Consider the following 22,987-nt stretch of genomic DNA (forward strand, 5'->3'; position numbering starts at 1 on the left):
TGACCGCGGATGAGATGGCTGAATGGCATCACCGACTCAATGGACGTGAGTTTGGGTAAACTCCAGGAGTTGGTGATGGACAGGGAGGTCTGGCGTGCTGCGATTCATGGGGTCGCAAAGAGTTGGACACGACTGAGCAAGTGAACTGAGCTGAACTGAACTGAATGACTAATGATACTGAACATCTTTTCATGTGCCCTTAATTTCTGGGAAATTAATAAACCTGTACCCTAATTCAGACACCAGCTTAACAGTGCTAAAGAAGACATGTGCATATTCACACTTGGCCTGCCAAACTGGAACATTTTAACAGCAACGCTCAGCAGATGACAACTGGATTCAAAGCACTTACGCCAGATCTGTCAAGCCAGTAAGCAGGTGGCAAGAAATTCCTGGCTGCTAAGCTATGTCTCCTCTCTTCCAGGTTTTCTGTGGAGAAGAACATTCTCTGCCTTTGCCTTTGGCGTGTACTCACTGTCAGACTCTTCATAACTCCTGCCATTGCTTTTTTCCTAGATCTCCTATTTAACATTCTCCTCCCTTCTTTCTCTCCTTCACTAAATATATAAATATTTATTGAAAGCCCACATCATGTCAGGCAGTGCACCGGGCCCCCAGGTCCTAAAGTTGAAGATGTCTGCTCACAAAAAATTCACATTTCTAACAGGGGGATTAACATAAAGCAGATTTTAACATACAAAGTAGTAAGGGCTCTGATGCACCTGTGTTCCAGGCCTTAGGGGACTTAGAGGATGATACTTAACAAGCCAGGAGTTAGGAGGGTTTTCTGGAGGAGGAGCTACCTGAAATGAGTCCTGGAGGATGGGAAGTATTGACCTCAGAGCCACAAAGGGGACATTCTGGGAAGAAAAGACAGTGTGAGCAAAGGCCTGGCAATAAGAACTAGCATGCTGCGTGTACCTGTCTGTAAGAAGTTCAGTTTCACTCAAAAATATAAGTGGAGGTGTGGAGTGGCAGGAGGTGGGGTCCGTGAAGGAGGGAAGGGAGAGACCATGAAGAAGCTTGTGCTCAGGCACTAAAATTTATCCCCAAAGTAACAAAATGCCTTTAAAAGCTAGATTTGGGGACGGGGAGCTGGGGACGTGGGCACAGGCACCATGGCCTCAGGCTCTTCTCTAGCAGCTGCGAGGGCATCTCGGGAGCTGCAGCATAGACAGCAGTCTTCAAATTCCCAGTTCCATTTCTGATCAACTGAGAGAGTAAAACTAAGGCGCCCACCCCTCAGCAACAGCAGCCTCTGGTCGGAGGGAAGGGAGAGCAGCAGGCTGCCTGCCGTCCAGTCACCACGAAGCTCGGTCCTCAGACCGGGGCTGACGAGGGCACTAGGCTTAGCGAGGATCTGGCTCTGCTGGCGGCCTCACAGGGACATGGAGACAAGACACGTGTTTTTAATGGAGTCAAATCCACATGGTTTGTATATTTTTTCCTTTAATCTTGGGCATTTGTTTCTCTTTCTGAGAACAAAACTGGAAACACTACAGAGCCAATAATCATAAAAAGTGTACCTTTAAGCTCTGTACAGTTTTATACAAGTTCACGATGTACTTCTGCTGCCTTCTAGATAATTTATTCTGCAAGATATTACTGCACAGTTGTAAATAACTTATGTACTGTAACATCACTTCAGTTATGTATAAAGAAATAAATTAATTACTTGCCCCCCTCCCCCAAAACAAGAGCTAGATTTAGGTTTTAGAAGAATATTTCTGGTGCCTTTTCCTTTTCTGCTTGTTGATTCTCTCATCCTTCAAGGCCCAACTCAAAGGTCACCTCCTCTGTGAAGCCCTTTCTAATCCCTTAGCCAGAAAAATCTACTCCTTCCTGGGGCTCTCTTTCCTGCCTTGTACATACTGATTAGTCTGCCTGGCACATGGGAGCTTTCGTTTACTCCACTTTGGGCTCCTTGTAAGGCTTTTTTTTTTTTTTTTTTTTTCCTTGTAAGGCTTGACTGGTGTCTAGCACAAGGCGATGGCACCCCACTCCAGTACTCTTGCCTGGAAAATCCCATGGACAGAGGAGCCTGGTAGGCTGCAGTCCATGGGGTCGCGAAGAGTCCAACACAACTGAGCGACTTCCCTTTCGCTTTTCACTTTCATGCACTGGAGAAGGAAATGGCAACCCACTCCAGTGTTCTTGTCTGGAGAATCCCAGGGACGGTGGAGCCTGGTGGGCTGCCGTCTATGGGGTCACACAGAGTCGGACACGACTGAAGTGACTTAGCAGCAGCAGTAAATGTTTGATCAATGTGAATCGATTTGTGAATGAAGGAAGTTTTCTGGACAGGCCAGTGCAGAGCCTATCAGATTATACCAGAGGTTCTCAAACTTGAACCTGCATTGGAATCACCTAGAGTACTTGAGGGTTGCTGGGCCCAATCCCCCAAACTTCTTCTTTTTCAACATTTACTTATTGATTTGTTTCTGGCTGTGCTGGTCTTTGTTGCTGGGTGCGTTTCTCTAGTTGCAGAGAGCGGGAGCTACTCTGAAGTTGTGAATTTTGTGGGCTTCTTAGGTTTCAGTCTTGCTGCATGTGGCCTCAGTTGTTGCTGCATGGCCTGTGGGATCTTCCCGGGCCAGGGATCGAAACTGTGTGCCCTGCATTGCCAGGCAGATTCTTGACCACTGGACTACCAAGGAAGCCCCTGCCCCCAATTTCTGATTTATAGGCCTGGAGTGGGAAAAGGCCTGAGCATGTATATCTTGAACTTGTAAAATAAATTCTCAGAAGACAGTTGGTGCTGCCTCGGGGACCACACTTAGAGAATCTTCGATGGAGCTGCGGTTACAATTCAAGTGTTTCTCACATCCAAGTCCTGTGCTGAGGCATTGTCAAAGGGCCATTATTGCTGCAGTTTATCGACCGTCTGACAGACTATCTGGCCCTTCAGGGGATTTCTTTGGTATTGACTCTTGTCCCACCTGCTTTGAGCTGCGGCTAGGGGTTCCTGTACCCCTTCCTGGTCTTTTTATCCCAGGGACTCCATAGGACTTTTCAGAGGAGGCCCTGGTCACACGGGTTTCTTAACTAGCTTCCCTCCCACTGAGTGGTTCCGTGAGGGAGGGAGCCCCAGAAGACAGGATAAATCCTGAGCTTAACTTGTGAAGAAACTGGGGATGCAGGGAGAAGGAGTGCCAGGAGCAGGGGAGTTCCCGCACCCTCCTGCAGCTCCCCGAGAGGCTCAGAACGGGGTCCTGTCTCCTTTAACAGCTGCTGCTCTCTGGGCCTCTGCAGCTCCGCCTCTCCCTCCTGCAGGGTGGGAAGGAGCCCCTTCATCAGAGCTCCACTTCTTGCAGCACCTAGGGTTCCCTCCTCCCCTGAGTCTCTGTCACCTCCCTTTGGGCTTCCCAGGCCAATTACCTGCCTGATGCCAGTCCTCCGCCCTCAGCCTTGGAGGCTTGAGGCCACAGAGTGGCCTGGCAGGGCCACAGGGAGATATGACCCTACTCAGAGAGGTAGCCTTGGGGGTGGGAGCAGGGGGTCTCCTAAGGGTGGAGACTAGTATCAGGTTGGCCAGTTGTTGCTTTCTCTTTGCATGTTGGGTGTTTCAGTTAGGTCGCTGTGAAGCCAGTGACCACTGGGGTATGAGCCCTGTAGAGCTCAGGGAAGAGATGGGGTGGGTTACGGCTCCTCAAAGAGGCTTTAGAAGACCTCTGGGCTCAGTTTAGATCTTGGAGGCCATTGTGCATTTGGTAATGAGAGCTGATTCCTGCAGGTGGTGGCTGTCATCGGACAGAAGCAGAGAACCCCAGAAAGGAGGTGAGAGAGACGCTGCAGAGACCTCTTCAGAAGAATGCTCTTTGGAAAGGATTTGTGTTTGGACCTAGCTGGAAGTCTGAGCCCCCGGAGGTTCAAGTATGCCAAGAGCTTGTTCTAGACTCTAGGTCCCAGGCCCAGCCCAGAGAGTTACACACAGCTAGCACTCTGCATTTGTACTGAGGATCCCAAGTGGTTCTTGATTAAAAATAATTGTATCGTGAAAATCTTCAAAAAATTTCAAAACACTTGTGCACCCACCTCCTAGACTCTATCACTACCATTTAATTGTACTTGCTTCATCATGTATCATCCGTCTGTCCATCCATCATTCCATGATTTGTTGAGGCATTCCAAAGAAGTTGCATACCTCAGCATATTTCACCCTAAACACTTTATCACATGTCTCATTAAATAGAGATCAACACTGAGTTACAAGCTTTTTCTTTTAAAAAAAAAAAAAATGAGGCTGTGCTGTATCTTCGTTGCTGCCCGGGCTTTCTCTAATTTCAGTGCATGGGCTCAGTTGCCCCGTGGCATGTGGGATCTTAGTTTCCTGACCAGGGATCAAAGCTGTGTCCTTTGTATTGGAAGGCAGATCGTTAAACCACTGGACCACAAGGGAGGCCCCACAGCTTTGTATTTTTTAGTACAATTTATGTAAAATGAAATGCCCACGTCTTTACATATATTTGCTGAGTTCTGACAAATGCATACACCTGTGTATCTCAAAACACTCTCAAGATACGGAACGTTTCCTTTGTACCAAAAAGTTCCCTCGTGCCCCTTCCCAGTCAATCCCTGCCCCCACTTCCACTCTTACCCTGGAGGTTACTACCACCCTAATTTTTTTCCATTATAAATTGTTTGCTTGTTTTAGAACTTCATATAAATGAGTGTATAGTGTATACTATTTTGCGTAAAGTTTCTTCCACACAGAATAGTGCTTTTGCGATTTATCCATTTTGTTGCCTAAATCCACAGCTCCTTTTCATTGCTGAGTAATATTCTGTCTAGATCAGGCCCCTTTGTGCCATGGGGCACCCAAGGGAGGAGGAGGCAGCTCTGCAGCTGGGTTAGGGTCTCTCAAGACCTAGTCTAGTCCATCCCACAAGGATCCTTTCTCTCGCTTCTTTGCCCTTCTATATGATATTTGTTCCCTTTGCCTAGAATTCTCACCCTGCCATATGATTCCCGCATCACTTAGCTGAGTCCTTGTATTAATTATCTGTTGCCATATAATAATTTCTCTCAAAACATAATGGCTTAAAATGATAACCACTCGGGACTTCCCTGTGGCCCAGTGATTAGGACTCTGTGCTTCCACTGCAGAGGGCATGGGTTCCATCCTTGCCTGGTTGCAGGGTGCAGCCACAAAAAGTTTTTAAATAAAAATAAATAAAAAAGTAAAATGATAAACACATTATTTCACACAGTTTCTATGGGTCAGAAATCTAAGAGGGGCTTAGCTGGAGAGTTTTGGCTTGAGGTCCCTCATGAGGTTGGAGTTAGGATATAGGTGGGGTCACAGTCAGGGGGCTCAGTAGTAGAGAATCTGCCTGCCAATGCTGGAGACCTGGATTCGATCCCTGGGTTGGGAAGATCCCCTGGAGAAGGAAGTGGAAACCCACTGCAGTATTTGTGCCTGGGAAATTCCATAGACAGAGAAGCCTGGCAGACTAGAGTCCATGGGGTCAAAAAAGAGTCTTAACACAACTTAATGACTTAACAGTCATCTGAAGGTTGGAATGGGGCGGGAAATGCTGCTTCCAAAATGCTCACTTATAGGTCTTGCAAGTTGTTGCTTGCTTTTGGCAGGAGACCTCATTTCTTCCCTGTCTGGACCTCTCCATAGTGATCTCACAACGTGGTAACTGAATTCCATGATAAAGATAAATTGACCATTTAAAGTATTTCCTTTGACTTAATAACTCCCTTCTGGAAACCTGACCTAAGAAAAGAACTCAAAGTGTAGGTATCCATTTTTGCACAAAGATATTCATCATGAGGCAATCTATGTGTGTCTGTGTTTCAGTCGCTTAGCCATGTCCAATTCTGCAACCCCATGGACTGTAGCCTCCAGGCTCCTCCGTCCATGGGATTCTCCAGGCAGGAATACTGGAGTCGGTTGCCATTTCCTTCACCAGGGGATCTTCCTGACCCAGGAATCGAACCTGAGTCTCCTACACTGCAGGTGCACTCTTTACCATCTGAGCTATAGGGAAGCCCCAAGGCAATCTATAGTGGTGAAAAATGTGAGACACCCCAAGCATTCCACATAGGATGGGTGGTTAAGTAAAGAACGTTATATCCATGAAACTGGCATGTTACACAGCTACTAAAGTGATTGTTTTGTGGAGTAATTAATGACATAGAAAATGCCTATGATATTCTCAGGAGAAAATTTCAGGGTATAAAACTTATGTACAATATGATCCTATGTGACGAAAATAATTTATATTTTGAATTGAATTTGAATTTTAGCATACTGAAGAAATATGCTAAAATGTTAAGGGTGGAAATTGCTATGCTGTTAAAAATTTTTTTGAAAGTTATACAGTCACAAGAAATTACAAAGGCAGTCCAGAAAGGTCCGTACAAGACTTACGTGATGTGCTTAGTCACTCAGTCGTGTCTGACTCTTTTCGACCCCATGGACTGTACCCCATCGGGCTCTTCTGTCCATGGGGATTCTCCAGGCAAGAATACTGGAGTGAGTTGCCATAACCTTCTCCAGGGGATCTTCCCAACCCAGGGATGGAACCCAGGTCTCCTGCACTGTAGGCGGATTCTTTACTGTCTGAGTCACCAGGGAAGCCCTTTACATGACTTAGTACAGTATCAAAATCAGAAAATCATCATTGCTATAAAGTGTGTGTATAAGTCTGTATCTTTTTATCACATGTGTAGTTTTGTGTATTCACCACATGGAAGATACAGAATTGTTCCATACCCCAAAGATGCCACCCTTTATAGTCACCCCAACCCTTCCATGTACCATCCCTAATCCTTTACTACCACTGATCTGTTCTCCACTTCTATAATTTTGTCATTTTGAAAATGTTATATAGTGAAATCTTACAGTAGGTGGTCTTTTGAGATCGACTTTTTCCACTCAGCATAATGCCCTTGAGATCCATCCACCCTGGTTCGTGCATCTATATTTCATTCCTTTTTATTGCTGAGTAGTATTCAGCGAATGGTATAGAAAATTTCCCCCCTTGCTTTTCAGATTTCCTGTGGAGCATGCAATATTTTAAGGCTTAGGGAAAAGGAAACATACTTGCAAGAGGGGCAGTGCAGAGAGAAGCAATTCATGCATTCAAGGAAATTTTGTGTTGAATTAAGCAACAGAATTTTAGACTTGGCATGCCCTCGGCAGTCACCTGGGCAAGTTTTTCGTGTTGTAGGAATCCTCCATGCAGTATCCTGGCAGGTTTTTGCGCAGCCTCTGTGTGGATACTCTCAGTAACAGGGAAATCGCTACCAGATGAAACAGCTCATTAAATTGATACAAAATATGCCTTGCTTCCTGGAGCTTGGGCATGACTGAAAGATCTGTCCTGGGTTATTTTTACCCTGCCTAGAGTCTTCCCTTTCTCCACTAACTAGATAAATACAAGCCCAAGAGAGTGAGAAAAGCCTGCAAGAGCCTGAGCAAGCTGGGGATGTCCTGGATCCAGGACTGGCCTCTCCAGGGAGATTTCAACGTTCACTGGCTTAGAAAAACAAGAGACTGAAGACCTTTCAAAATGGGATAAAATTCTGCATGAACACACACAGATATCCATGGTACCCTAGGAATGTTCTCCTTTCTGCATGATAGGAGTGTCCTTCAGAAGGCATGGAGCCACTGTCTCAGAGGAAAGGTCTTAGCTTCTCTTCTGCCTGGAGTCCCCAGTTTCAGACCAGAGAGCGCTTCCTTTTCCTCCAACCATCCTTGAATGCAGACTCTGATCTGTCCATGGTTCTGATTGTTAATGGTTTCACCTGAGGACAAGGCATGGTTCTTTCATTCATTTCTTGGTGGTAACTTGGACTTTCCTTGTGGCTCAGCTGGTAAAGATTCCGCCTGCCATGCAGGAGACCTGGGTTTGATCCCTGGGTTGGGAAGATCCCCTGGAGAAGGGGAAGGCTACCCACTCCAGTGTTCTGGCCTGGAGAATTCCATGGGCTGTATAGTCCATGGGGTCGCAAAGAGTTGGACGCGACTTTCACTTTCACTTCGTGGTAACTTGTCGATCATGGACTGTGTGCCAGGGCCTGTGATGTGCTCCTTATAGCCACCCTCTTTCTTTTTCGAATATATAATTTCATTTGTTTTTTGCTGTGCTGGATCTTCGCTGCTGCCCGGGTTTTTCTCTGGTTGCGGCAGCTGGGGGCTGCCCTCTAGTTGTGGGGCACAGGCTTCCCACTGCGGTGGTTTCTCCTGTTGCAGAGCATGAGCTCTGGGACACTTAGGCTTCAGTAGTTGCGGCTCGTGGACTCTAGAGCTCGGGCTCAGTAGCCGTGGTGCACAGACTTAGTTGCTCTGTGGCATATGGGATCGTCCCGGATCAGGGGTTCAACCCATGTCTCCTGCACTGGCAGATGGATTCTTCACCACTGAGCCACCAGAGAAGCCCCCACCCTCTTTCTGTTGAAGCACATCAGACATAACAGGAAAGAGCACAAATCAAAAACACACCATTCAGTGTCTCATACAGTGAATACATTCATGTAACCACCACAAAGATCAAGAAACAGAACATTGTCAGCCCCCCACCACGAAGGCCCCCGGTCCCCTTCCAGGGGCTGTCCTCCAACTGTGACCACTACCCTGACTTTTAACAACATAGATTAATGGTTTTCTACTTTTTAACTTTAGATAAACGGATCATACAGATTGTCTTCCCTTTTTCCTCTGCCTTCTGTGGCCCAGCATTATGTTTGTGAAGCTTATTCACACTATTCCAGATAGTTGTGTTGATTGTTTGTTCATCCCTGTTGCTGTGCAGCATTATCTAGTATAAAAGATTCCACAATTTATTGGGTATACTCTTGATGGGGCCTTTTGATTGTTTCCAGTTTTCTACCATTATAAATATTGCTGATATAAAATCTCTCATTTATGTCTTTTGGTAAACATGTGCTTTTCTAGCATATATAATGTATATTACATTTACATGTATATATAAATATGTATGGGCTTCCCAGATGGCTCAGTGGTAAAGAATCCACCTGCTAACACAGGAGCCAGAGGAGCCACAGGCTCAATCCCTGGGTCGGGAAGATCCCCTGGAGGAGGAAATGGCAACTCACTCCAGTATTCTTGCCAGGATAATCCCGTGGACCGAGGAGCCTGGTGGGCTACAGTCTGTGGGGTCACCAAGAGTCGGATATGGCTGAGCAACAGCACATATATGCACGCGTGGATATGTATTCACATACACACATATACATTGGGTGGATTGCGGGCGGGTACTTTTTTCAATTCCCATTTTTCAGATAAGAAAGCTGAGGCTTGAAGACATGTGGAGCGGGTTGTGGAGCTGGAATGTGAACCCAGTCCTGTCTGGCCCTGGAGCTCAAACTCTGTAACCATCATGCTTTACTACCTCCTGCGGTTTAAATGTACTCATGATGGACCTGACTGGTTGCTGCCACTGAGGGAGCTAAAAAGATAGGAAGGTGCAGTCAGTCACACAAGAAGGAAAATGAAAGATGCTGGTGAAAGGCACACGAGTGTGACAAGGAGCCTGAGGGGTCATTTTTTATCTTGGAAGGTCATATGAGGCTTCCTGGAGAATGAAGCATTTGATGAGGAAGGTTGGGGGCAGATTCTGGGCATGCAGGAGGGAAGGAGTGCCAGCCTGAGAGAGCTCTGGGGCCTGAGCAGAGGAGGCCCTCATAGAGGCATAGTGGCAAGGGCCTTCATAGATTATTTCATCTGGTCCCCAACATGTCCACCCACACACCTGGCTTCCAAATTTATATGCTCAGTCTTTTTTTTTTTTTCGGCTGTGCAATGTGGCTTATAGGATCTTAGTTCCCCAGCCATGGATCAAACTCAGGCCCTCAGCAGTGTAAGTCCAGAGTCCTAACCACTGGACTGCCAGGGAATTCCCTATACACCCAGTTTTGACCTTTCCCCTAATTGCCAAACTGTTTTCTATTCGGTTAGATGACAAGTAGGCATCTCAAACTTGACCTGGCCAAAACAGGTCTCCAGGTCTCCCTTCCCCAACATATCCACTCCAAACTGCTCCTCTCGCAATCTTTCTTGGTCTTCGGTACTACCAACCACCCGTAGCTCAGGTCTCAAGCTGCAGCATCATCCTTCTGTCCTCCCTTTCCCCATGCCCAATCCATGAGCACATCCCATCATCCCTACCTGTAAAGCACACCCTGAATCAGACCTCACCTTCCCACCTCCCTGCTACCCCCCTGGCTGTGGTCACCAACACCGCTTACCTGGAAGACAGCAACAGCCTCCCCACAGCTCTCCCAGCTCCTTCTGAAGTTCCACGGGGAGAAGCCTTCTTGGCCTCTTCCAGCTTCTGGTGACTCCACGTGTTTCCTGGTTGGGGGCTACCTGACTCCAATCTCTGCCTCTGTCTTCATATGACCTTCTTTGTCTTCTCTTCCTGTTTCAGTGGTCTCCTCTTATTCGTCTTTGCATTTAGGGCTCACCTGGACAATTCAAGATCATTTCATCTTGAGATTATTAATTCAATTATATCTGCAAAACCCTAAGGGCACACTTGCAGGTTCTAGGTGGACTTATCTTTTCAAGTGCTACCATTCAGCTCACTGTGTTTCGTGCTGTGCTTGGTCGCTTCAGTCGTGTCTGACTTTGCAACCCCATGGACTGTACCCCACAGGGCTCCTCTGTCCATGGGATTCTCCAAGCAAGAATACTGGAGTGGGTTGCCACGCCCTCCTCCAGGGGATCTTCCTGATCTGGGGATCTAACCCGCGTCTCCTGCATTGCAGGCAGATTCTTTCCCTGCTGAGCCATTAGGGAAGCCCATTCAACTCTGTATAGAGGTGAATATCGGAAAAAAATAAAACAGCTGGAAGAATTTTTATTGAGTTTACATTCAGTCCTCCAGTGAGTGATTACTTTTCAAAGCGTAGAAGACTCTTGGCTTGCACATACTTGCTATTTCAGCACTGACTGTTATGCGTCACTTCAAAGGTCGTTCTCGAGGAGTGAGTGTCTGCATTGTGTTTGCTGTAAGGCTAACGTGAGGCTGAGCATCTCTAGCCTTGCTACAGCCTCCAGCCTACCAGATTATCTCTGCCCACTGCTGGGGGCATTACCGCTGCCGTCAAGGGGTCAAAATTGTTTCCTCCTAAAAACAAATAGTCTCCCCAAGGAAAGCCAGCTGCTAGTGCTGCTGCTGCTAAGTCGCTTCCGTCGTGTCTGACTCTGTGCGACCTCATAGACGGCAGCCCACCAGGCTCCGCCGTCCCTGGGATTCTCCAGGCAAGAACACTGGAGTGGGTTAGTGCTGATGATAAAAGGAAAGAGAAGGTATCCAAGAAAGTACTAGTTCTCACCCAGCGTGATGAGCAACCTCTAAAACGAATATTCTCCCAATGACCCTGCCTTCTGTGTTTTTGTTTTCGTTTTTCTGTTTTTGGCTGCAGTGGGTCTTCGTTGCTGCACGCTGACTTTCTCTAGTTCTGGCAAATGGGGGCTCCTCTTCACTGAAGTGCACAGAATTCTTGCAATGGCTTCTCTTGTAGAGCGCAGGCTCTAGAGTACAGGCTGTGGTACATGGGCTTAGTTGCTCCACAGCATGTGGAAACTTCCTGGGCCAGGGATCGAACCCATGTCCCCTGCACTGGCAGGCAGATTCTCATCCACTGAACCACCAGGGAAGGCCCCACCTTCTGGTTTTTATGCCTTTGTGACATCCTCTCCTCTTGAGTGTGGGCTGGATCTAGTAACTTGCCTCTACTCAACAGAGTATAGTAAAACTGACAGGAAGTCATTTCTGAAATTAAGTTACAAAAAGACTGTGGCTTCTGATCGCTCACCTTTTTCACTTTCTAGCTTGCTTGTTCTGAGCGAAGCCAGCTGCCATGTCCAACAGCCCTATGGAGAGGCCCACATGGCAAGGAGATAATACCTGCACCCAACAGCCTGTAAGAACCTGAGGTCCTCAGTCCAGCAGCCCTCCAGGAACTCAGTTCTGCCAATGACCTGGTGAATAAGCTTAGGAGTGGACCTTCTGGGGCCCACAGGCAGCCATACATGTGAGCTTGGGAGTAGATCCCCCAGTTGAGCCTTCGGAAGATTGCAGCTCCAGCCAACACTTTGAGATTTGGGGGCTGTTTTTGTTTTGATTTGTTTTGTTTTGTTTTCATTTGCTTGGGTTTTTGTTGTTGTTTGTGTGGACCATTTTCAAAGACTTTATTGAATTTGTTACAATATTGCTTCTGTTTCATGTTTGTTTTTTTCTTTTTGGCCCCAAGGCATGCAGGATCTTAGGTCCCTGAACAGGGATGGAACTTGACCCTCCTGCATTGGGAGGTGAAGTCTTAACCACTGGGCCACCGGAGAAGTCCTTGGGCAACACTTTGATTGACGCCTGTGAGAAACCCTGAGCCTCTAAGCTGTGCCCAGATTCCCACTCTACGGGAATTTTAAGATGATAAATGTTTGTTGATTAAACCACTGGGTTTTGGAATAATTTGTTATGCAGCCATAGACACATCCAGATATAAATTTCTAGGATATATTCAACCATGTGAAAGCCTTCTGCCACAGTGGTGGCTGTTTACAATTTGGGGATTCACAGATATTAGCTCATATGCCTCAAGAATCTACAGCACCTCCTCCCACTCCTTTGATTCTGTTTATATTTTTAAACAAACATAATATAAAACTATAGTGACAGTTGCACATTCTATTTTTTCTGCTTGATATGTTGTGAGCATTTTCTCACCTCATTAAATATTCTTCAAAGCATTCTTTGTTCTTACCATCTCTTCTGGGGTATGAGTGTACCAACATTAATTAAGTCACTCCCCTCTCTTATTTTGAGCTTAAGGTAGGATTTTACCTTCTTGGGTCATGTCTATGGGCATGTTTCAGCCCCTCCATTCAGGGCCTACAGGGAAAGTTCCAGGAAGGTAGAAGGCAGAATCACCTGTAGTTAAGTGCTCCTGAGTTACATCAAGCCTATACCATTTCCTAGCTATGTGACCTTTACACCCGTGGGCCTTGGTTTCCCCTTCCAAACAATGGGGTAATAATTATATCTACTTTCCAGAGTTATTAGAGGCATCAGTGAGTTAACCCAAGTTCCACAGAGAGTGCCTGACAAATTTTAGGTTATACAGACACATGCCAGGCCACAGTGTCCTCATCACCCAACGAGTCCTCGAGCACCATACGTCATATCGACTCTTGTCCCAGACTCAAGCCAGCCTCCAACCAACAGTGTCTTGGCTTCCCTCCCACCAGTCTGTTCTCCCTGAACCTGCTGGTGACTCCTGCTCTGTAGCCATCCACAATCCTGTGGCCACGACACCTCCTCTTCCTGCATGACTCTGAGCAAGTCCAACCCATCTTAAGGCCTCAATCTCCTCATCTGCAAAATGGGAAGGGAGGTTGGATTAAGAGGTCCATGAGGGATTGCCCACCTAAGATTCTAGACCATGCTCTTTCCTTTCAAAGGTCTTTTGGTTTCAATAGTACAAAGTACAGTCAGAATTTTAAACAACTAACTAAAGCAGAAAGAATTGGAAAACACTTTATTTACCATAACATAGGTACCATGTGCTCAGCATTTCCTGGAGTGTGTCACATACTAGCCTAGTGTCTGCTTACGTGTGTAAATCTGGGTGAAGAGCTGGAGTTTCTCATCTCTCTCCCCTTACAGTGTTTGTCTTCAGTCTGAATGAGAACCCACCGTCCCCCACTTCCACCCCCATCCCCAAGCAGGTGCTGCAACTGCACTCCTATCTGGTCCCAGGCCCCTGCTCCATCAGGCCAAAGAGCAACAGGGGCATTGCTCAGAGGGGCTGGAGGGTAATGGGAGTCTGTGAGCTGCACAGGGATGAGGACAGTACTGAAGAAGACACAGGTCTCACTGCATGCTAAGTGCTAAGTCGTTCAGTCATGTCCAACTCTTTGCCACCCCATGGACTGTAGCCTGGCAGGCTCCTCTGTCCATGGGGATTCTCCAGGCAAGAATACAGGAGTGGGTTGCCATGCCCTCCTCCAGGGGATCTTCCCAACCTAGGGATGGAACCTGCGTCTCTTACGTCTCCTGCGTTGGCAGGCAAGTTCTTTACCACTATCACCACCTGGGAAGCAGGGAATCACAAAGCAAAAGGTTCAAGTCCAGCACTTGCTCAAACCTAAGTTTGCACCTGCTCCTTCCCTCATTATTTCCACCTGCCTTTTGTGCAGGACATGAATGCTCTCAGAAGTCCATTCACCATGGCCCTGGGAGGAAGGGAGAGGTAGGGAACTATTTGGGAATAGCTTGGTGAGCTGACCCTTCAGAATCCAAGGTCACCATGTGGCTATGGACCCTCAGCGTGTAGAAATCCCAGAGGGGACTGCTCCAGGCTTGTCCACAACTCCAACCCACAGGTTTAGCTCTTTGGCATTGAAAAAACTACTAGGAGCCTAAAGGATTCTCTTCTGGGCTCCTGCTTGGCCCTTCCCCACCAGGGTTTGGACTCTGGACCAGCCCCAGTAAGGGCAAACTTTCAGAAATTACAGGGCTTTGTGGCCCTGGGAATCACAGAGCAAAAGGGAGAGTCCCTGCCCACTCCCAGCACTTAAACCTCTCAGGCCGGCTCTAGGTTTCTAGGACCCCAGCCCCTAGGGTGCCTGGGCCAGGATCCCACCAGGAGAAGGAGGAGCAGATCGTGATGTTTCGGGTCCCAAGAAAGGCCATGTGACCTTGGACAAGTCACTTGGCTTCTCTGAGCCTCTGTGTCCTTTCCACTCCTAGTTAGCTGGTCAGCCAAGAAAGGCAGCCCTCAGCAGCAACAGGAGATGCCTGTGTGCTGAGGCTGCTTCCTGGGTCTGAGGAAGGGGCTAGACCAGTTCTGAGGGCCAGGTTAGAAGTGGACTTGAGCAGAAGAGAGCAGAGGGAAGTCCAGGAGGGGGTAGGGGCTGGGATCCACATCCAGCCCTTGCCAATCTGCTGCTAAGGAAGCTGGCTTATGCTCTCTGCCCTGCAGAGACCCCAGCCCCGGAGCAGCTGAGGGGCTGTGGGGTGTGGACCCTGGCTTCCCCCTGGTGGGGTGCTCCAGCCTGAGGAACTCTAGAGGGGCAGGTTGGGCTGTGGGGCTGGGCAGGAGGGTGTTGAGCTTGGAGGAAGGTCTCAGCAGGCCAGAGCCAGCAGGGGAGGCGGACTGGGCAGGGCTGGGTGATTGTCGTGCAGGAGATGCAGTGACTGCAGCGGGACCAAGGGACAGGGAGGGCAGAGGGGACAGGAGGAGGCCGAGGGACCCACGAGGCTGCGGGTCTGGAGAGGGTTGCGGAGCCGAGGGAGAAGAGGCTGGGGTCCGGAACAGGCCCAGCTGCTCCTGGCAGCCACGTTGTCTGTGGGGCGCGGAGCCTGGGGGCCGCTCAGCCTGGCCCCAGCAGCCAGCGGCCCCCGGAGGCAAGCAGGAGGCACAGTCCAGAGGGCACAGGCGCTCATGCACGTGCAGGGCCTGAGTCCACCAGGCCAGCTCAGCCTGAAGGGCCTGGATCTCCTTCCGCAGGGCGTGGTTCTGCTTCTCAAGTGACTCATGCTGCTGGGGGGAGAAGCAGATATAGGTGGGGAGGGTTATGTCAGCCAGAATCAGAGGCCCAGCTTGAGCCCTAGTTCCCAATGCCCCAGGGTCCTCAATTTAGAAGGAAAGATACCGCTGCCACCTCAATGCCCTTTTGGCTGCTCTCTGGCCAGACATTCATGACCACCACCTCAGACCTGTCTGCTCTCTCTCCCCAGTGCCAGGTGCCTGAGCCAGCCAGCCTGGGATCTCCGCTCACCCGGGAGCTCCACCAGCCTCCTAAGTGGTGCGCCTCTCAAACTGCCTGATCTCTTGGCCCAGAGGAGACCTTCGCTGGCTGCAGTGCCAATGGGACATTAAAGCCCTTTAACGTCTCCCAGGACTCCCTACGTGTGGTGGCCTCAGCTCACACTTCCAGTTTCATTTCTCCAGCTGCTCCTGATGCCCCCACTTCCTGTTCCTCAAATGGACTCTGCTTCCTCGCCACGCTTGCCATCTCCTCTGCCTGGACAATTCCAGCCCCGCTTCCCTGGTCTAATCCTGACATGGCCTTCTTGTGACAACTTAGATGCCCTCTGTCCTGGACACTTCTAGGCTGCCCAGTGCCACTGCCAGACCTCCTCGACATCCAGCACTTGCCCACCGAGGCACTGTGGGCAGAGTCCAGGCTCACGGTTCACAGGTTGGCAGCACAGGTGTGCTCTCTTCGGCATTTAGGTTCTGTTCTGCTGAGCGCTGGGTGGGAACCCGGTGGGACAGTAATCAGTGTGAAGTTCTAAACAATCATTTATTAGTATGATGGCAACAGTGGTGGAAAATGCAGAAGCAACTTTATTTCCACAGCTCATCAGACTCGGAGAAGGCAATGGCACCCCACTCTAGTACTCTTGCGTGGAGAATCCCATGGATGGAGGAGCCTGGTGGGCTGCAGTCCATGGGGTCGCGAAGAGTCGGACACAACTGAGCGACTTCGCTTTCACTTTTCACTTTCATGCACTGGAGCAGGAAATGGCAACCGACTCCAGTGTTCTTGCCTGGAGAATCCCAGGGACAGGGGAGCCTGGTGGACTGCCATCTATGGGGTCGCACAGAGTCAGACACGACTGAAGCGACTTAGCAGCAGAAGCAGCAGGCTCAGTGACTTTCTTTGAGCCCCTTGCCCTGCCTTTTATGGACACTTTCTAAAAGAAGAAGCTGCAAGGGTGTTTTATATTAAAATGTTGCTTAAGCCATGGACTCAAAGTTCTAACAGGCCTCAGAGCCACCCACAGCCCCCCTCCCAAGCTGGTTTCTGCTGTGGAAGGTGGAAAGACACTTTAAAAACATGTCATTAGGTCACTCTTTACCTAAATTCTCCAAAGGCATCAATACACCTCCAGAAACTGGGTCACTTATTCATTCATTTACCACCCTCAGGTTGCTCAACTGTCACCTCCTCCGGGAGGGCTTCCCTAGTTAGGTTTCCATCACCCCGCATGTCCCACTCCCTTCCCTGTTCCCTGCTTTAATCCTTCCTAGGGCACTTATCACTATCTGGTATCCCAAATACCTCATAGGTCATTTATTTGTCTATCTGGCTCCCCCGTGAAAATATGAGCCTTAAGGAGGGTGAACTGGACTTTTCTCTGCTGTGTTCACAGCTGTATCTCCAGTGCTTAGAACTGTGCTTGCCGCATGAGAGATACTCAGTAGGCATTTCTGGAAGGAAGGAATAAATGAGCTCATGAAGTCTCAGCTGCCTCCAGGCATGCCATCCTGGGCATCAGTCCTCGTTTGCATGCACTGTACAGGGTGCTACTCTCTTAAGCTCATGCCAGCCCTATTTCATTTGCCTGCAATGCTTTTTCTTACCTTCATTTGGAAAACTCCTATTCATCCTTCAAAACCAGCTCAGACTTCATTTCTGTATCACCTTGACCCAACTATCTGTATGTTGTTCCTACCTATGAGTTTCCACTTTATTTTGACTCTATTGTTCACTCCAGAAAGAAATACTGAGTTCCTTCTATCTGCCAGGCACTGGTCCAGGTAATGGGGAGACAGTAGGCAGCAGAAGCATTCCCTGCCTTCAGGGTGCTTACAGTCTGGTGAGGAAGACAAGCAATGGTCAACATCTAAACTTGTGATGCAAGATCAGTGTTAACCAGAAAAATAAAGCAGAGTAATAGGTGAGGTCTATTTAGCTCAGATGTTTAGAAAGACCTCCTTTTGAGGCGGTGACATTGGAGCCAAACACCCAGCAAGGAGTGAAGATCTAGCTGGGCTGCTGTCTGAAGATAGAGGGAGCAGCCGGGGGAGCCCCTGAGGCTGGACATGCTCCATCAGGGAAGGAACACAGAGAACGAGGTGCAGGATGTTGGGAGGGGAAGGTGGACAGTGGGGGTGGGGTCGCAGAGAGCGTAGGACCTTTGGGTGTGGAGGGCTCTGAGGTTTACTCATTGCAGTAAGGACTATCGCATATGCAGCCCAACCAAAGGCCAGGTCCTGAACCTAGCTCTTACCGGTCCCCCCGAGGTGTGTCCTTTCTGCACAGAGGAAGAAGGGAAACCCCAAGGTCAGGTTAGCATCTGAGGTCAGGTTACCATCCAAGGTGAAGAGGCAAGTGTGAGTAGAGCCTCCCCACCCTCCACCCCACCAGGCTCCTTGGCCTCCTTTAGTCTTCACAAGGGTCCTGCCAGGGGGCAGGGATTTTTGGATGAGGACAGTGAAGCTCAGTGAAGGAAAAGACCTGCAGCTATGGAATGCAGCAGCTGGGACTCTAAAGCCAGCCCATCTTAACCCTGAACCAGTTTCTCGCAGACGGTCTTGGCCACTCACATCAGAACCCCGACAGGCAGGGTGATCGCCGCAGTGCAGCACCTCTGAGGTGGGTTCTGGATGGGCAGGGCTCAGGGACCTACCTTTGGATGAGGGCCTCACCTGGTCACTGGGCCAGGTTCTCCCTGTTTCCCTCCACTTCTTGTCTCCTCCCTCTAGACTGGGGGTGCCTTGAGGGCAGGCCTGGGCTGAGAATGCACTGTCATGCCCCTGGAGCCCAGCGTGCATCTGGCACACAATTTCTGCTCAGCACTCAGGAATTTCTGAATCTCAGCTGCAGAGCCCTCCTCTCTCCCCAGGTTCAGGGCCCCTGGCACCTACAGCAGTGCACCTACAGGGAACTGCTGATTAGTGGGACAGAGAAGAGGTGGCCAGCCCGGGTGAGTGACGTCGGGGATGGGAAGGGAGGCGTCCCCACCTGGTGCAGGGCATCCGCCTTGCTCGTGTGCTTCTGCCGGCTTCTCTGGGCGGCCGCCCGGTTCTTCTCTTTCTTCCTCAGCTGCCTCTGATGCTCCTCAGCGTCCTGTAGGGGCCCGACAGGGGCGGGCTAGCTGTAAAGCCATTCCCTTCTCTTTTGGGGGGTCAGCGCCATGCGGCCTGTGGCATCTTAGTTTAGCTCAGGTGTTTGGAAAGACCTTGTCCTACTGAAGCAGTGACATTTGAGCCAAACACCCAGCAAGGAGTGAGGGTCTAGCTGGGATGCTGTCTAAAGGCAGAGGGAGCCGCCAGGGTTCAAACCCGTGACCCCTAAATTGGAAGCCTGGAGACTTAACCACTGAACCACCAGGGAAGTCTCAGCCATATTCTTCTTGAATCAAGTCCCCGAGGGTCCCCTTTCCGCCAGAAGCCCTCTCTGGCTCCATCGGTTTCCACACACCCCATCACAAACACAGCACAGCTCGGTGGAATGCCAGCCTCACATCCGTACCACTCACAGCTCATGACGGGGTAGTACACGCCCCAGACAGAACCCGCTTCACACCTACAGGCTCCTTATGCACCGTGTTGCTCTGGGTAGATCATTCACTTCCCTGAGCCCCATTGCCTGATCTGCCCCAAATGGAGGCACTGGTGCCTTCCTCACCGGCTGGAAAGCTGGCAGGGGTTAATAAAAGTTGCTGTTGTTCTAATCACTACTGTTTCCACCGTTAAGGTGTTGATTTCTCTAGCCTGAGCTCCTTCTGTGAGGACGAGAGTGGGGGTGGTTCTGATTCTACTCTGTGTTCCCCTGCCCAGCTCAAGCCCAAAGCTGATATTCATTTATCCCACAAATATTTGCACACCTACTATGTGCCACGCACTGAGCTGAGGGGACGCAGCAGCAAACATAAGAGGCAGTACTTCCTGCCCTCAAGCTACTTGCATTCTAGTGGGCCAGCAGCCTAGAATGAGAGAATGAGTCCCTTCTGACAGAAGAGTGGACGCAGAGGGTGACAGCTGTGACTCTCCCCCTTCACTGGGGTTCATGAGCTTAGATGAATAGTTAACCCACATGCCCAGGGCTCTGGAAAATCAGACAAGCGGGAACACTGGAGACCCCACAACCCCCTCCCTCAGGTCACTCTGGGAGGTGTGTTCTGAGTGTGGGGACCTCAGGCAGGACCCTGGCCTCCCTCGCTGAGGACTCTGCAACTCCTAAGTTCCTGGCCACAGCAGGCCCCTTGCAGGTGCTGGGGGACTGAGAGACTGGAGCCTGGAGGGGAAAGACCCGCCATAAGAGAAGGGCCTGAGCCTCTGGTACTTGGGTTCTGGACTAGAGGCAAGGCCTCCAGGGGAGCTGTGGCCAGAAAGCTCGGGGAGGAAAGAGGAGGCTCCTGTAATGGCAGCGTAGGACAGGTAGGTGAGGAGAGAGCTGTAATCAGAGGCCAAGTTCTAAACTGAAGCCTGGATCTGCAATGTGAGAGCAGGAAAGCCCTCAAGCCAAACCCCTAAGGAGACTGAGGCCCAGAGACGGGTGTGTGAGGCCTGCGCTCCCCAGCCCCTGCGAACAGAGCCGGCCCCGGCACCCTGGGGCATATTCCCCTTCTTAGCCCCTGAACCTGCTCCCCTGCACTCACCGTCCTGGTCAGAGGCCCGTCGCCCCCGCAGAGGTGCATGGTGGGGAGGAGAACACGGGCTCACACCGGTGGGGCGTCCCTCAGCTGCTGTGACCTCCCAGTGCCCTCTTGGGGCCCAAGGAAGTGGCAGCTCTTTAAATCCCCGGTGACCACTCCGCCCCCAACAAGGCAAGTTTCAGTTTCTCCTAAAGCCACCAGCTGCTCAGAATCCCAGGCTCGGCTTGGCTCACGTGGCTGGAATTTCCTAACACATACGGGCCTTCCGGTTGGGCCCCTTTTCTGGGATGAGGACGGTGGAGTGTGGCCAGAGGAGGGGGGCTGAAGGCCAGGTGTGGGGAGGCTGCTGTAGGAGAGGGCGGGCAGGCTGCCAGAGACAGAGCCAAGAGGAGAAGCCAGTGGGGCACAGAGGGCTCACCAGGGATGTGGGGGCATCCCTGGGCTCCACAATTGCAGGAGCCAGGTTCACAGCCCACTTTTGGCTCGTTGGAGCTGTGCAGTTTTGAGAAGGTGATTTACCCTCTCTGAGCCTTAGTTGCCTCATCTGTAACGGGAGATGATATAGATATCCACTCACAGGCTTGATGTAGGGACTAAGCAAGATAATACGACCACCTCCCCCAACGCTGTGAGACTAATAATGTTGAGACAAGTCTGCAAAAATAAGCAACGGCCCTTAAATAGACGAACAGATGGCTAATGACTGTGTTTTCATACAACAGACCACGCAGCAGTAGAGAGAGTGACGTCTAGCAGTTAAGAGCACAGCTCCCAAGCTACGTGACTCGGGTATATTATTTCACCTTTCTGTGCCTCTGTTTCCAAATCTGTTAAGTGGGGACAAAGATAATTTTTTTGCTAAGGTTACGTATGTGAAGGCACCTGAAAGCATGCCTGGTGCAGAACGAGGGCTCAACAAATATTCACAATTGTGATGCGATGGAAGACTCAAAGCTGCGTGTATCATCATGTCTAAAAGTTCATTCCTTCCACTTGGAAGAAAATGACAAGTGGTAACCAGATCTGAATAACACCATTTCTGAAATGTTGAATAATACGGGTGTAATTATGTAGGAAAAGTATAAAAATATGCATGAGAATCAGAAACACAAAATTCAGAGAGTGGTGGCTTGCTGGGGGTGGAGGTGGAGAGGGACTAAAGGGGACCCACAGAGACTTCAGTGTGTCTGTGACATATCATTGCTTCAGCTGTGGGAACACACTTGTCTTGTGATAGTATTATTAGCTACACTCTGGGGTCCTGGAGAGGGAAAGGGCAACCCATTCCAGTATTCTTGCCTGGGAAATCCCATGGATAGGGGAGACTGGTGGGCTACAGTCTGTGGGGTCACAAAGCGTCAGATACGACTTAGTGAGTAGACCACCACCACCACACTTTGGGGTAGTCCTGAAATGTTTCATAATAAAAACTTTGGTTAAAGATCTAAAAAAAACCTGAAGCCCCAGGCAAATCTGTATGATTGCTGTATCTCTAAGACAGACCATGCTTGGGAGCGACAGCAGTTCAGGCGATGGTGCAGCCGTTAATCCCTGTCCAAGAACAGCATCATAACTGATATACAGTGAAGAGTCAGTCCTGTGGTCTGCTGACCAGAGCATCTGGGGGTTGTGCCTGAGTCTCAGGGGCTCAAGGCTGATGGTGTGGGTAAATACTATGGATTCCATCTTCTGACAGATAATGGTGTCCTGAGAGATAATGTGTCGAGTTCACAGCTGTCTCTGAGCATATTAGAAAAGAACACTGTCAGGAACTCCCTGGTGGTCCAGTGCTTTGGATGCAGCACTTTCACTGCCGTGGCCTGGGTTCAATCCCTGGTTGGGGAACTAAGATCCCTACAAGACTCATGAGCAGCCAAAAAAGAGAAAAAGAAAAGAACACTGCAATTGATTAGCAATGTCTGCCATGCCGTAATTGATCAGTGATGCCTGTCATGAGCAGGGCATTGACAGCAATACTCCCCTGCTACCCACCCCAGTATTCTTGCTGGGAGAATTCTGGGGCAGAGGAGCCTGGTGGGCTACAGTCCATGGGGTCACAGACAGTCAGACACGACTGAGAGACATGGGTTTCCCCAGTAGCTCAGACAGTAAAGAATCTGCCTGCAATGCAGGAGACCTAGGTTCAATCCCTGGGTTGGGAAGATCCCCTGGAGAAGGGACTGGCTACACTCCAGTGTTCTTGCCTGGAGAATTCCATGGACAGAGGAGCCTGGTGGGCTGCAGTCCACAGGGTTGCAAAGAGTCAGACAGGGCTGAGCGACCAACACTTTCATGCCCAGAAGTGGGCATGAAACCTGTTTCTGCTTTAGAGTCAGAATGGACTCTGACACCTGGCACTCTCCTCACCAGGTCTAGCACCTGGGATCTCAGTGTCCTCTTATATATGCTGTGGATGACCAGGAAATCATACCTGTTTACAAAATTGATTTGAAGATGGGAAAGAATGAAATGAGAAGAGAGCTCTTTGCATATTGTGAAGTACTATCTGGCTAGACTCCATTCCCATTCCTGAGATTTGTGGGGACACAGGAGGAATTATGCCGCCTCATAATTTTAAATGCCTGGGTACACTTGGGATTGGGCAT

The 22,987-nt window shown here is 49.6% G+C and overlaps 2 protein-coding genes across 3 annotated transcripts in view; both read right to left on the minus strand.

Annotated features, from left to right (window-relative positions):
* MAJIN (membrane anchored junction protein) overlaps positions 1–18,850 on the minus strand; it is a 54,225-nt gene extending 35,375 nt beyond the window's left edge. The window contains exons 1-2 of the mRNA XM_027959749.2: positions 18,746–18,850; positions 10,228–10,446 (exon numbers count right to left, since the gene is read on the minus strand). The gene's annotated coding sequence lies outside the window, so the exon portion shown is untranslated. The remainder of the gene's footprint in view (positions 1–10,227; positions 10,447–18,745) is intronic.
* Positions 13,508–20,494, minus strand: BATF2 (basic leucine zipper ATF-like transcription factor 2). Of its 2 annotated transcripts, none has more exons than XM_027959334.3 (3): positions 20,385–20,494; positions 18,746–18,850; positions 13,508–15,528 (listed from the first exon to the last, which is right to left on the minus strand). In XM_027959334.3, the coding sequence occupies exons 1-3, from the start codon at positions 20,421–20,423 to the stop codon at positions 14,848–14,850; spliced, it is 825 nt and encodes a 274-aa protein (XP_027815135.1). In that variant the 5' UTR covers positions 20,424–20,494; the 3' UTR covers positions 13,508–14,847. The 2 variants fall into 2 exon arrangements, with proteins under 2 accessions (XP_027815135.1, XP_014958660.2); XM_015103174.4 differs by having other exon boundaries at positions 13,508–15,531.
* Positions 20,495–22,987: the final 2,493 nt, after the last annotated feature.

The sequence above is a fragment of the Ovis aries genome, chromosome 21, assembly GCF_016772045.2.
Source record: "Ovis aries strain OAR_USU_Benz2616 breed Rambouillet chromosome 21, ARS-UI_Ramb_v3.0, whole genome shotgun sequence".
Lineage (NCBI taxonomy): Eukaryota > Metazoa > Chordata > Mammalia > Artiodactyla > Bovidae > Ovis > Ovis aries.